Source organism: Gymnoscopelus microlampas, assembly GCF_963454915.1.
Source record: "Gymnoscopelus microlampas genome assembly, chromosome: 6".
Lineage (NCBI taxonomy): Eukaryota > Metazoa > Chordata > Actinopteri > Myctophiformes > Myctophidae > Gymnoscopelus > Gymnoscopelus microlampas.
The window spans coordinates 42,404,121-42,418,271 of record NC_139943.1 but is presented as its reverse complement, the minus strand read 5'-3'; the positions used below and the strand labels follow the sequence as shown (position 1 = coordinate 42,418,271).

The window sequence follows — 14,151 nt, the reverse complement described above, 5'->3', positions numbered from 1 at the left end:
ATTCCTCCCGTTTTTCAGTTCTAACCAAAAAAAAAAATCCAAAAAAAAATAATAATATTTTTTTTTTCATTTTTTTTTTTTTTTAATTTGTTCTTTTTTTTTTTTTTTTTACTTTTTCCACACAGAACCAGGACATAACATGCATACAAACTGGCTCAATAGCGCCCCGTGCCAAACAGGACAATGTGGTATTGCAGGTGAAAGTGCTTTATAAGCCAGAGAGAAGTTAGTTGGAATGAGTATATCTGAGGCTTGATTTAGGCTCAAACCTTTTGAAAAACGTTTGAGGGACATAAACAATATGATATCAAATATTATTATTATTTTTTAAATTCATGGTGTAGCTCCTTTAATTAAAATCTGCTTTGAACACTGTGTAATTATAGTTATAAGCAAAGTATTCATAATGCTTCATAACAATAATCTAAACACATTCAGCATTTTATTATGACTTATAAAGTCAAGAATCATAATACTTTTTGCTGGACACTTACAGTCTTTTTTCTTACGGCCATGGTCATAGTGTATTATAATCATAATCTTATAATGATTATAATCACTGTTATAATGCCTTATAGTGTGATTATAATTATTATTATATATTTTATTTAACCTTTATTTAACCAATATAAAACCACACTGAGACTAAAGTCTCTTTTACGAGTGTGAACTGGCCAAGAGGCATAAACATTACACAGCTTTGCCAGCAATAACAAATACAGGACAATACCAATGACAGACATATAACATCCGTGTACACACACACACACACACACACACACACACACACACACACACACACACACACACACACACACACACACACACACACACACACACACACACACACACACACACACACACACACACACACTCTAACTACTTTAGAAAGCTCAAGAAAATTGAATGAAGTTATAAAATAACAAACCGGCTGAGAGACCAATGTAAAACTAAAAACTTTTTTTCCCCTATCGGTTCCAAATCGAAGCAGGAGCAGTTACTGGTAAGTATGTCCATGGTAATCCTTTTAAAACTCATTAGAGGAATCAAAGAATTTGAGAATGGTCTGCAGGTCATTCCACGACCAAGGCCCAAAATATGGGTTCTTTTTCCAGCCTCAGATTCCAGCCTAAGCTAGTACGTTCAACAGCAGAGGGCACAAGAGACCCTGTTGGTCATAAACATACTATAAACGCATTTGTGAGTATGGCAGCCATTAATAATAGGAAAGGCAGATTGTGTGTGTGAGTCTCACCGGTGTCTACGAGGCGGCTGACAGCGGGGCTGAGGTTGGACGAGGAGATGGCGGTGATGCCAACAGTGAACTGTGTCCCTGGACTAACACTGACCACATCGGCCTGGGAAACACACACACACACACACACACACACACACACACACACACACACACATTTGAAATATTTATTTATGTCCACATAATAAGAAGTACAGGATGTACAAAGGACATAAACACTGCCAGTGCAGTCAGATGATGGGAAAACAGTTAGTTACAAAGCGCATGTAAAGCAGAGCAATGTTACATACAATACAAAAGATGGCATACTTGTCAAACACAGCGGACAACAATCATGGGTAAAGGACACACACACACACACACACACACACACACACACACACACACACAGGATTAGATACTACTGTATGTAGTTAAGTATCTATCTATCTATCTATCTATCTATCTATCTATTAACACGTCCTTGCATCTGCAGCAGTTTCTTGAAATAGTGTATCACACCCATATACAGAAAAGCTAAGTGAAATGTACTTCTAATATAACCCTAATACCACACAGACAGAGTTTTCTGAAGTCAGACCCTGAGATAAAGTTGAATCTTCACCATCATTGGATTGGATTAGATTAGATGTTTATTGCCCTCAGAGAGGACATGCTTTTCCCAGCCTGCATACTTATATGGTCAACAATTGCAAGACAGTCAATAGAGAAAGCATGTTACAAACATATATGTTAGATGGGTACACAAAAAGCAAAATAACGATAACTAAGCAAAACCATTGCATAAGTCTCGCTCCACAGACTATGCCTTTGATGAATGGAAGCTGTATGGCACAAAAGTGTTCTCGAAGTGCACCGTACGGCACAGAGTCCCAGTGGTTATGGAGGGGGTGGTCAGATGATGTATTGCTTTGTGAACTGCATAACAGATTGAAATAACATAATGTTGAATGTTGTTAGCATAATGTACTGTATAAGCAGTGGCTCCACAATGTTGTGGTACAATAACAGAAGGAGTTCCCGTTGTCTTTCCTAGAGCTAGAACATTCTCCTCTTGTACCATTAAATGAGGGAAAGCATCTGTGTAACCACTTTAACCATAATTTAATACTTTGGCTATTCAAAAATAGCAGATATACAAGCTCATATAGTGCGTCACTTTGTGCCGCGCTACGAGCTTGTAGATCTGCAATTTTTTTTACATTTTTTATATGGGGGGACGGCGGCCAAATACATATTATATTGGAGGTCCTTCACATGAAAAAGTTTGAGAACCACCGACATAGCAAGATGCGTTTTTTACATTTTTGGGGATTTAGAAGCCATCTAGAAGCCATTTTTAGAATAGGCCCACCTACCGGTAAATGTAATTATGCGATGTCATGTACTATGTATTCATATATAGTCATGTGATGTATCATTGCATTGTGGAATAAAATGTAAATATAAAAAAGAAAAGAATCGGCCTCAGGTCTTAATTGGTTAAGCATGAGAAGCAGCGTGAGGAATGGAGCCGGAAGAGGTCCTGAGTGGACATAAATGCTATGCTACCAGCAGCTACAGTACCTAGTTATGTGTTTGAATCTCACCTGTCAGAATGGAGTCCGTTGATGGAAACAAGTCTACAGTCTAAAAGCCCCACCAGCTGCCACAAGAGGTCGTGCTGCTCCTCACACCCCTGGTAGTTGTTTACGACACATTTCATTTGGGACCAAAATGTTGGACGGACCAAGTGCCGTGGCAGTCTGCCCATTCGATTATGAGACATCTTGTGTACAGAGGTTCGACATTTTGGCCTCAAATCAGTAGTGTTTATCCTCCAGGGAGCGTGAATGCAAGTAGTTTTCGAGATAACCTGTCTAGGATCAAAGTGTTGGAGTAATGTCTACTATACCGACGGGCAGACTGACTCCTTGCAGCCCCACACCAACAGAGATAATAATACGTTTCACATACCTGTAGGCATGTTTTTAAATATATATTAATATTAATTATATAAATATTTGAAAATACTTCTATTTTGGACCCCAGGAGTCAATATTCCCAAACTTAATTTTAGATTGATTGATTGAATATCAACTGTCCAAAGTGTCCAAAGTTGAAATTTTAAACATGCAAATTATATGATTACTATTGTAAATGCCCAGTGTGGGTATTTTCCTACATCTCAGACAGAAGTATGACTGACAATGCATCATTCCTTAACGCTTCTCAGATTTACAGCATGCAGAAACCTGTCTAAATGGTTCTATAACGGATGTGGGTCCTCTACACCATGTTGCAATGCATTTTAAATATCTGCAGTGCATCCACAGCTGCACAAGTATGCAAGATAAGAGTGTAGTCTGACCTCTGAGCGTGTGCAAGTACACATTTCAGCAATTACGTGCACCTTTGCGAGTAGCATCCACATGCATGAATATGCTGGATGGGAATACTAGAAGGCTTACCTGTGAGTGCACCTGTCCCAAGCAGTATGTAAGGAGCAGGGTGAGAGAAAGGGCCACGCTGGCCATAGCTGGTTGGCCAAGGCAGTAGCAGCGTTAGCTTTGGTTAGACACAGCAGGCTGGGGTTATAGAGGCCTGTCTATTAGATGCAGGTGCATCCAGCGTTGCTGCAGAGGGGTTAGCGGCAGGCTCTTACAGGGTTAATCCACAGAGTTGAAAAGAAAAGTGAGTCCCAATGCTAGCAGGCTAGTGAGGTTAGCCGAGGTCAATCGCAGGGTTAGTAGTTGCAGTCAGTGGTGGTATGTGCTGGTCTTGCGGTATTCCACAGGTTAGCTGTTAGCTGGCGAGGGCCAGAGAATGGCAGGGCGTGAGGGGTCCTGCCTTAGCACAAGGCTAACTCTCTCCCTCCCAGGCGCTCTCTCTCCCTCTTTCTCCCTCTCTCTCTCTCTAGGGAGACCTGCTTAAGCAAATGAATGATTCAGGGTTGCGCTCACAAAGCCTACCTAATAAATAATGAGCTCTATTACTCAACTGTGAGTGTGTGTGTGTGTGTGTGTGTGTGTGTGTGCTTGCTGTGCTGTGAATGTGTGCGGTGTGTAAGGTTACATTTGAGGGGGGGTATCTGACACCTGGCAGCCAGGGAGAGCTGGTATGAGGCGGGGTTTTGCAGAATGGGGGAAGCTGTGTGTGTGTGTGGGTGTATTCAGTACCATAACTCAGTCAAAGAAAGCAGACGTCTACAGTAGCAGATATATTGTCTGTGTCCTCCCTCCACTGCTCTTGATAATAACTCAGTGATGGTATGACACTGCACATAAATGACACTACTTAACGTCAGTGTCTTTCTTTTTTCCATCTGTTAGCGTGACCACTCAGAGACTAGTTAGTTCAAAATGCTTTTGAATACATCAAAAGGTGGGCAGAGTATGATTCACTGACTCATACACAGGTGCACCGTCTGTCTGTGTGTGTACTGTACCTGGATGTGTCCATCGTGTGTTGGGTACACTGTGACATTTCCTTGGTTTGGCTGCAGGCTGACCCGGTACCTATCCACGCACCCTTCTGACCGCTCCCAGCGTAGCGAGAACGCACGTGTCGACACATTGACCACGCGCACTCCCTGTACACGGTTTGGCACTCATTGGAGGACACAAGTGACAGATAGAGAGACAAAGAAGGGGGGAGGGAGAAAATGAGAGAGAGAGAGAGAGAGAGAGAGAGAGAGAGAGGGGAGAGGGGGGTGGTGGAGAAAGTTTCTTTCTGTAATTCAATGAAGAGACATTCATGGTGAGTGAGTTAATGGGGTGTTGAGCGGAGGGGCCCTTCTGCGCTGCATCTCTACCTGTAGTGACAGTAAGGACAGCAGGGCTCCCCGTCGCCGCCCCCCTCACTCTCTCTGCGCTCACGTTGTAGCCGCAGCCGTCCCGCAGCCCTGTAACCACGGCAACGCGTTTCCCCTTGGGCACGGTGAGCGTGCGCGCGACCGAGGCTCCGGCCACGGTGACCCTGTGGAAGTGGAAATGGCCGGGCGCGCCGTCCCAGCCCACGGTGACGGACGAGGTGTTGGCATGCAGTAGGTGTAGGGCACAAACTCCTGCAGGGCCTGGAAAACAAAAGCCACCACGTTATGCAGTCAGGACACAATGTATTCCCTGATTCGATTTGTCCGTTTCGTGACTTGCTATGAATGTCAATCAAGGGGGGAGCTTTCAATGTTCTGTTATGAGAAGCATCCTTCAAATAGAACTCTCTCTCTCTCTATCTCTCTCTCTATCTCTCTCCCTCCCTCTCTCTCTCTCACACTCAAGAAAAGTAGAGCTGCAACTGGTAATTGATATTTTTTTCAGCAATTAGTTTATCAATTACTTTAGTAAATAGTATTCAAAAGTACAAATTACAAAGTACATTTTCAGAAATGGTCAGGAATTGTGAAAATAGACGATCGACAACCTCACAACGCGCCAACCCGTTGTGAGCTTGTATTTGAAATAGGGCTTAAGTGGTTGATTCATAATAACATTTTGTATGTTTCGGTCCCACGACATAAATGTGGAGGAGTCAGTGGAGTGGAGTCAAAAGTACAGCTTGCAAAAAAAACAAAAAAAATGTACTTAAAGGAGTAGTTCACCCCCCAAAATACTTATTTTCTATCAATAACACACCCCATGAAGCCTTGAATTCATGGAGATTTTATTTGTTTTTGTTGCATTCCTGAGCCAATCATTTAATGACCAGGTCATCGGTCAGTAGGAGACTCCGCCGGTCATCAATTTATTGGCTTAGGAATGTGACAAAAAAAGAAAGAAAAAGGCTTCATGGGGTGTGTAATTAATAGAAAATAAGTCATTTTTTGGGTGAACTACTCCTTTAAGTACAGTACTCAAGTAAATGTACTTAGTTACTGTCTACCACAGTCCGTGTGTGTGTTCCTTACGTGTGTAGAACTCTCTGTGGACTGCTTGACTGGTGTCTGAACCCAGCATGCTGCAGATGCTGAGTCCATAGCCTGAGCCCGGGATCAAGTCTCTGATCTCATAACTGGTCCCATGCACAACAAGCACCTCAAGCCACCATGCCCTGTCCTCCACTAGCAGGCCAAACACCAGCTGAGAACCAACACACACACACACACACACACACACACACACACACACACACACACACACACACACACACACACACACACACACACACACACACACACACACACACACACACACACACACACACACAGACGTATTACTATACTTGTGAGGACATCAAAGGTTTGCTGAAAAATTACAGGAAAATAGTCTACAATCTAAAAGCTTTTAGATTGGCTATTGTGTTTGTTATATCTTAGTGTGTAACTAAGTATAAATCAGACATAAACCCAATCCTCCTAACCCCTAAACTTAAAATGTCTAATCCAAACCCTAACCTGAGTCTTTTCCTAATTGTAAGCCTAAATCCCCAAATCCTTTTTAGTCATAAAACAACCGTTTTTCCCTTGTGAGGATGAGGAAAATGGTCCTCACAATGTTTATTTCTCAAATTCTACTATATTTCTGGGGACGCTTGGTCCTCACAAATATAGTAACACGCGCATGCACACACACACACACGCTCGTGCACATGCGCGCAAGCCAGTATTTATTATTCATTAGAGACCCAATTTCTCCATTTGAAAACTGTACTGGGGTGCTATCACTGAAAACATTTGGAAAAAAAAGTGTGTTTCCATTATTCTGTTCATGTACACTATATTGTACATTATTACAAAACATTATGCTTGGGTTTTTCTGGTGTGTAAAAGTGGTAGTGCTTGGTCATTGTTCCTGGCCATAGCTCTGAGGAGGTCATGCATCTTTTACAGGGCCGGTAACCAAAGCTCTGCTGCACCGATGCCGGTTGCCAGGCGACCCACAGGTGAGCGTGGTTCACTGGGTGTCCACAGGTGAGTGGAACCTGAACCAGGTGGCCTGCTTCCTCCTCTTAGAAACAACTTGAATAATCTGTTTTGGTGTGTGTGTGTGTGTGTGAGTGTGAGTGTGAGTGTGAGTGTGTGTGTGTGTGTGTGTGTGTGTGTGTGTGTGTACACAGTATGTGAGTAGTAGTATACACACTTTTTGCTGCAGCTAAATGCCTTATTGCACATTTATAGATACTTTTTTCCTCTATTATGTTAAGCTGATGTGGATACTGCAGAAAAGCTTCTTCTTATTTTTCCTTATAATTATTATTGCCATCTGTATGTTGTTGTAGCACAGTACTTTGAAAAAAATACTTTGAAATTGCATTTAACTTCTTCTCCCTGTATGAATAGTGAGAAATAAAACCAATTGATTCTTGATGTGCTACAGGTTCAGAAATGATTAGCATGTATGTAAGGGTATGTATAATTGTGTGTTTGAGGTTGGTCTGCGGGGAAATCATTTTCTCTGTTGGTACATGCCAATTTCACCGTCTGTCCCACTTATAGTGAACCATCCACTTAATCAACAAATATGGAAACTGTCCCTTCTTCAATATCAGCCATGTTTAGCATGAAAAAATAATACATTATTATGCACGTCACGTCATACCTTATACCCATCCACCTGTCCTGATGGAGGTCTCCAGTTGATAAACACAGAGGTCACCACCTCCTCTGCAAGCACCACTCCCTGTGGCACATCTGGGACTGCAAACAAATACCAATTACATGCAACACTAAACTAAACGAAAAACACTTTGATTAGCCAATCTGAGGATTATGGTTTATATTGTATGTGGATGAGGCCCTGAAACCAGTTTGAACGAGAAAAGTGTCCTCCTCGGAGCACAGGTCTCCGCCAGGCCGGGTTGCCTAGCCAGGGCCCGCAAACTTTGGTCATAGCCTCTTGGAATGGGCTCTGAGAAACAGTGACAGCTCGTCTATATGTGCGATGCCCCCCATCCCAATGGGAGAAGGAAAGAGAAAATGTTTATTCTACCATGTAACTCTAAAAGCTGTGACTGGCCATATGGTGTTACACCAAAAGTGCTGTCTTCAAACTAAGGCTGTCAACAAATATTCCATATTCGAATATTACAAATAAAAGTCTGAGAGGCAGAAGAAGTCTCCCCTCGAGGCTTTATATTTTCTGTTAGTGCTCCATCTGCTTGGAATGAACACCAGAAGTCCCTAAAAATTAGATCACTGCCTTCCTTGGGTCAATTTAGGGCAATGGTTTCCAACACTTTTGTTCCAGACTCTAACTGCTTTAATTAATTTTCTGATGTATCTGTTTTAGTTCTTTGAATTTTTCTTTGAGTATTCTCTGTCTTCTGATAATTTCATAATATTTAATATTGATGTATATAAATGTATCTCTGTTGATATTTTTGTGCTCTGTATCTCGGCTACATTGAAAATGAGGGCCTGCCCCTCAACTGTATTTCGAGTTGAAATAAAGGTTATGATGATGACTTCATCGTATGACGGTGAGGTGAGCCGATCTACAAATCCACAATGCATCGCTGATGCAACGCCTTGTGGGCTTGTAGATTAGCTGTGTTTGCCACGCGACACCATCATATAGTATGACGAAGAAAATAGTGTTTCTAGTCTGTTTTTTAAAAACATTAGTGGACGTGGTGTCTCTCACACACAGAAGACTGTGTGTGTGTGTGTGTGTGTGTGTGTGTGTGTGTGTGTGTGTGTGTGTGTGTGTGTGTGTGTGTGTGTGTGAGAGAGCCCAGAGACATCAGTGTGTTGTCGGTTAACTAACAATGAAACGATACACACAGCTTTGTTCACTGTTACTGGAACAGCCCAAAAGCTAGATTAATAAAAAATAAAACAAAAGCTTTGCTTCCCAGACTCTTTCTGAATGAAACGAAACAGTAATCTTTGTTCGCTTTACAGGGAAATCAGAAGAGATGTATCTCCTCAAGCTGATATTGTTTAAAGGGGAATGTAATTCCCTGTTGTGAGGCTATTGAATATGATAAAAATGCAGTGAATGCTTCAACTCTCTGTGTTCTGTGTGTGTGTGTGTGTGTGTGTGTGTGTGTGTGTGTGTGTGTGTGTGTGTGTGTGTGTGTGTGTGTGTGTGTGTGTCTCTGTCTGTCTGTCTGATGTGTGTATTATTTGCCTCCTCTCCTCTCCCCTCCCCTCCCCTCCCCTCTCCTCTCCTCTCCTCTCTTCTCCTCCCTCTCCCCTCCCCTCCCCTCCCCTTAGTGAAAATAGCTGATGCTCGATTAAAGTGACTAGTTTGATTAACTGTAGCACCCCTAAAACAGTGAAGACGTGTTAGGGCAAACACTCAACTGTAACTAATCTAAGATAGGGAAGCCACATTTCTTGTTTTGGCTTGTTTTCCTCTTTGGCTAAACGCTTCACGTGGCTAAACCCTTAACTCCTTAAAAATCTCTGGATGAAATTTCAAAAGTTAGTCTATACGTAACACTGAATCCATGAATGAATTCCAGCTCAGCTCAAATACAAGCCAATTCCTCTGATGTTTATGTACTGTGGGTGTGTGCTGGATAACTCACTGGTGTTCATGTTTACAGTAGCAGGCTGACTCCTCTTGGCTCCACTGATGCTGATGACTTCAATGGAGTAAAAGCTTCCAGGAACAAGTCCTTTAAAAGTGTAAGACCTGTGAGAGAGTGCGAGCGGGTGCACGCACACACACACACACACACACACACACACGCACGCAAGCACACACATACAGTATATAATCAGTGTTCATGAGCATATTGTAAGTACAGTAATAAGATGCATCATTTAAGTGCACAAATGCACGCTTTCAGCCATCTGACTGCATTTTTTTAATTTTTCATTGGATTTATATTTGTACCATAAAACAAACATGGGCAAATTCTTCTTCTACAGCACTGCCACCCAGGTTTTGAAAAGTCTTAAACCCTTCCCTCAAAAAGTGCAGTTCGCTGGGCTCTTTTAAAACAGCCCTGAAAATTCACCTTTCAGGAGGCCAAAAAATGAGGTAGTATTTTCTCGTTAGACAGACGAACCCCCCCCCCCCCCCCCCCGTTCTTGTACATACTGTATAGTATTATTTTATTTTTCCCCACTTTTTTATTTTTTGTTGTACATGTGTTAACAGTGTTATCTTTTTCAGTTTGTTTGTATTGATATTTGAACTGTGGTGCCACTATATATGTATATGAATTGAATACCAAGGACCTCATTGGAAACAAGACCGCAAGGACCTTTATGAACGGACCTTTTAGACAAAGCATTTTAAATGTACTGTACTGTAACTGTGCTGTTTTACTTTTTTTTGCCTAATAAAATATTCAATCAATCAATCAATCTTTATTCACTGTTCTTTGTGTGATACAAGTCAAATTCAAGCATAATTGGCCAACACAATGTATAAAGTTTCAGAATGATTCATTCTTTTAAGTCTACCACACCAGCACTGACAAAAGAAAAGGATAGTCATTTTGTATTTAAAAACAAAATGTGGTGGACACCAGAGAGTTAAAGCTGAGACCAACCTGTCATCCCGGGAAAGCCGGTCCAACTGCTGATTGGACGTTGTGTTTTTGATTGACAGAATGAATCCATCAAACACACCCGTCACCACGCTCCAACTGATGACCGCAGATGATGTGGTTTTATTTAGTACTGACACCAGCACTGGACTAGGAGCTGATACACACACACACACACACACACACACACACACACACACACACACACACACACACACACACACACACATGAATTTATCCATTAGTAACTTTGATGATAAAAATATACTTAAAGTACCAAAAGTAAAAGTACTCATTGTTCATAATGTCCCATTTCACAAGTTCAAAATGTATACAAATCTTTTGAAAATAGCAGATCTACAAGCTCACAATGCGTCGCATTGCGACACATTGTGAGCTTGTAGATCAGCTTTTTTCAAATGGACGAAATATATATAGGGCTGAAGTGGTTAATGTATGTTTTGTGATAATAATTCAAATCTGCAAAGTAACTAGTAACTAAAGCAAACAATAGTACAGTAAAAAGTACAATATTTGCCTCTGAGATGAAGTCAAAGTATTGAAAATTAGAAATACTCCAGTAAAGTAAAAGTACCTCAAAATTGTAGTAACATATTAGTAACTTTGAGATGTATTTGGCTTCAATGAGGACATTACTGTGTACTGTAAGAAGTTACAGTTTAAGATCAGGCATGGTGTGAGGATTATGGTGGAGGAAATACAGTAGTCTGTGTAAAAATCAACAAGGAGCGACAGTGAGTGTGTGCATGTGTCCATATCTACCCGTAGTGACGTTGAGAGTGACAGCAGGACTGTCCGTGAAGGACTCCTTCTCTGTCCTCACCGCAAAGTGATACTGTCTGCCTGGTGTCAGACTGGAGAACACAGCCCTCTGACTGAATACCTTCTGAACCTGTAGCACATCACACATCACACACACACACACAGCGGAGATACATCAGTAATTCAGTGACTGAGCATTACTGTAGGTTATCACACTGTGTCAGACAGAGCCAGGCCGATGCCAGGTGTTTGGGTCCCATGCCGATTCTAGAGATTCCTGGAATCCACTTATTACCAAAGTTTAGACCTTTATTTGTAAAAAATCATAAATGTTGATATCAATTACAAAAACTGAGCAAACTAATTTTAATAAACACAAATAACTTGAAATAAATGAATGAAAGTATTACAGTATATTAAAACCTCAATATATGGAAAGAACACTTTAATTATACAATGGACAAGCAAAGAAGTAAATATAAAATACACACAAATTGAAATGTATTTTTATTTAACCACTTAGCCCTATTCAAAAATATCGTTGTGAGCTGGTAGATCTGCTATTTTTGAACATTTTGAAAGGAAAAGAAATCTAGAGTTGACATTTGAATTTCACTAAAGACCACCGAAATGAATTGTTACCATAATTTAAAAACAGCTGGCAAAAAGCCAAATACACATGCACACAAACGCACACATGCGTATATACGTGTACAACATAGATATTCAACTGGCGGCCCGCGGGCCACGTGCGGCCCGCGAGGAGCTTCCTTGTGGCCCCTGGCCATATTCCAAAAAATTTTTTTTTTTTTTTTTTTTTTTTTTTTTTTCATAATTATTATTTATTTTAACTTTGATTTATGTTATCAAAGTTAAAACAGTACAAATTATTTATCCTTCATTAGTTCTTGAAAGGCCATCTTTCATTGGAACTTAACTTAGAACCTTAAATAGAACCGAATTAGACCGAATTAGACCCGAAAAAAGGTTGATTTTTATTGGTCAAATAGAACCGAATTAGACCCGAAAAATTTTGCGCGCAAATTGTGTGCGCGCGTGCATTTGCGCTGTGTGGCCCCCGACTCCAAATTATTTTACAGTTTTGGCCCCCTGCCTAATCTAGTTGAATACCCCTGGTGTACAACATGCCCACGTAGAAACACTAGTCTGGCGTAGTTTGCCACTGAAACAGCCCCACTGGAGCAGATGGGAGTGGAGAGCCTGGGATTTAAAAGCCCTTCAGCAGTCATTACTAAACATGGAGAGAAGAGAACATTCCTCATCTAACACCCCACCCCACCTGAACCTCACAGTTGATTGTGGACTTTAACAAGCCCGCCAGTCTAACCTTGAGACTAAAGCAATCCCCGAATTCATTCACACATCAAATTGAGACACCAAAAACAACCCTGACTTTTTAATGACTTTTGGGGCTTTGGTACCGTGAGCGTGCGGCGGTGGTCACAGTCGAAGCAGATGACCTCGTAAGCATGTGCGCGGCCGCCTGCTGCATCCCAAAGCAGCTCCGCCGACGACTCTGTCACCACGCCTTCTCTCACACTGCCTGGAGGGGCCAGGCCTGCAATTAGAAACACGTCAGATCATTATGCTGTAATTATTGTCAAAATAAACACGCTGAGGATAGTAATTAACCTAGGTTTAGAGGAAAATGTAATTAAAACTTAGCAATCAGGGCAAGATACCCGACTCATCTGTTTCAAAGATGGCACTGAAAGAAGGTTCTTTTAATCAGGGCTTTATTATGATGTGGTTATACTGTGTGTGTGTGTGTGTGTGTGTGTGTGTGTGTGTGTGTGTGTGTGTGTGTGTGTGTGTGTGTGTATGTTTGTTTGTGTCTTTCTGTGTTTGTCTCTATGTACAACGGTGGTTCTCAAAGTGGGGTCCGGGGACCCCCAGGGGTCTTTGAGGGGGTTCCCCAGCAAAATTTGATAATATACAGCACCATCTAAATCTGTATAATAACCACTTTAACCTTAGTATACTGTATATAAGTCACAAACGCGATGCGTTGAGCTTGTATTATAAATATATATATATTTGAATATAGTTTTCTTTTTGGGAAAACATTTTAACAACACAAATCTTGTATGGCGGTCCCTGGCACAAAATATGTTCAGACTGTGAATTTGGGGGGGTCCTTGACATGAAAACATTTGAGAACAACTGATATACAATGCACTGTATATGCGTGGGTGTGTGCAAGCATGCTTGTGATTATGCAACTCACTGGTTCTGATGGGGTGTATGAAGTAGGGGGCCCCCGTCCTCTCTCGGCTGGTGCTGTGCACCCTGAGATGGTACTGGGACCCTGGACTAAGGTTTCTGAGGGACACCACATGGGCCCCGGCGGGCAGAGAGTGCCACTCGCACGTGTCCTTCTCGCACGCTTCCCGACACGCCTCGTCACACACTCCGTGACAAAGACACACCTTCACCCCGTCAAGCACACCTTGCAGTGGCGGCTGGATGTACAGCAGAGAGGAGTCTGTGCCCACGGACAGAGGGAGTGCTACCTGCACTGGCCATGGCTCTATGGACAGAGAGATGCACATTCATTCACAGGTAGAAAAATAGACAAAGGACATTTCATTAGACCTTTTTCACAAATGTGGCCCAAATGTATGGTATGTCCGCTTTGACTCTGTCTATACTTTTTCTAACCATTACCA

The 14,151-nt window shown here is 41.8% G+C and overlaps 1 protein-coding gene across 1 annotated transcript in view; it reads right to left on the bottom strand.

Annotated features, from left to right (window-relative positions):
* The window catches only part of ptprq (protein tyrosine phosphatase receptor type Q), a gene marked incomplete at its 5' end in the record, with an annotated part of 81,953 nt that overhangs the window by 58,751 nt on the left and 9,051 nt on the right, over positions 1-14,151 (bottom strand). The window contains 10 exons of the mRNA XM_084059582.1: positions 1,256-1,358; positions 4,683-4,843; positions 5,049-5,309; positions 6,141-6,312; positions 7,771-7,868; positions 9,707-9,813; positions 10,682-10,835; positions 11,462-11,585; positions 12,904-13,040; positions 13,710-14,012. Coding sequence (XP_083915708.1) covers positions 1,256-1,358; positions 4,683-4,843; positions 5,049-5,309; positions 6,141-6,312; positions 7,771-7,868; positions 9,707-9,813; positions 10,682-10,835; positions 11,462-11,585; positions 12,904-13,040; positions 13,710-14,012 — 1,620 coding nt within the window. The remainder of the gene's footprint in view (positions 1-1,255; positions 1,359-4,682; positions 4,844-5,048; positions 5,310-6,140; positions 6,313-7,770; positions 7,869-9,706; positions 9,814-10,681; positions 10,836-11,461; positions 11,586-12,903; positions 13,041-13,709; positions 14,013-14,151) is intronic.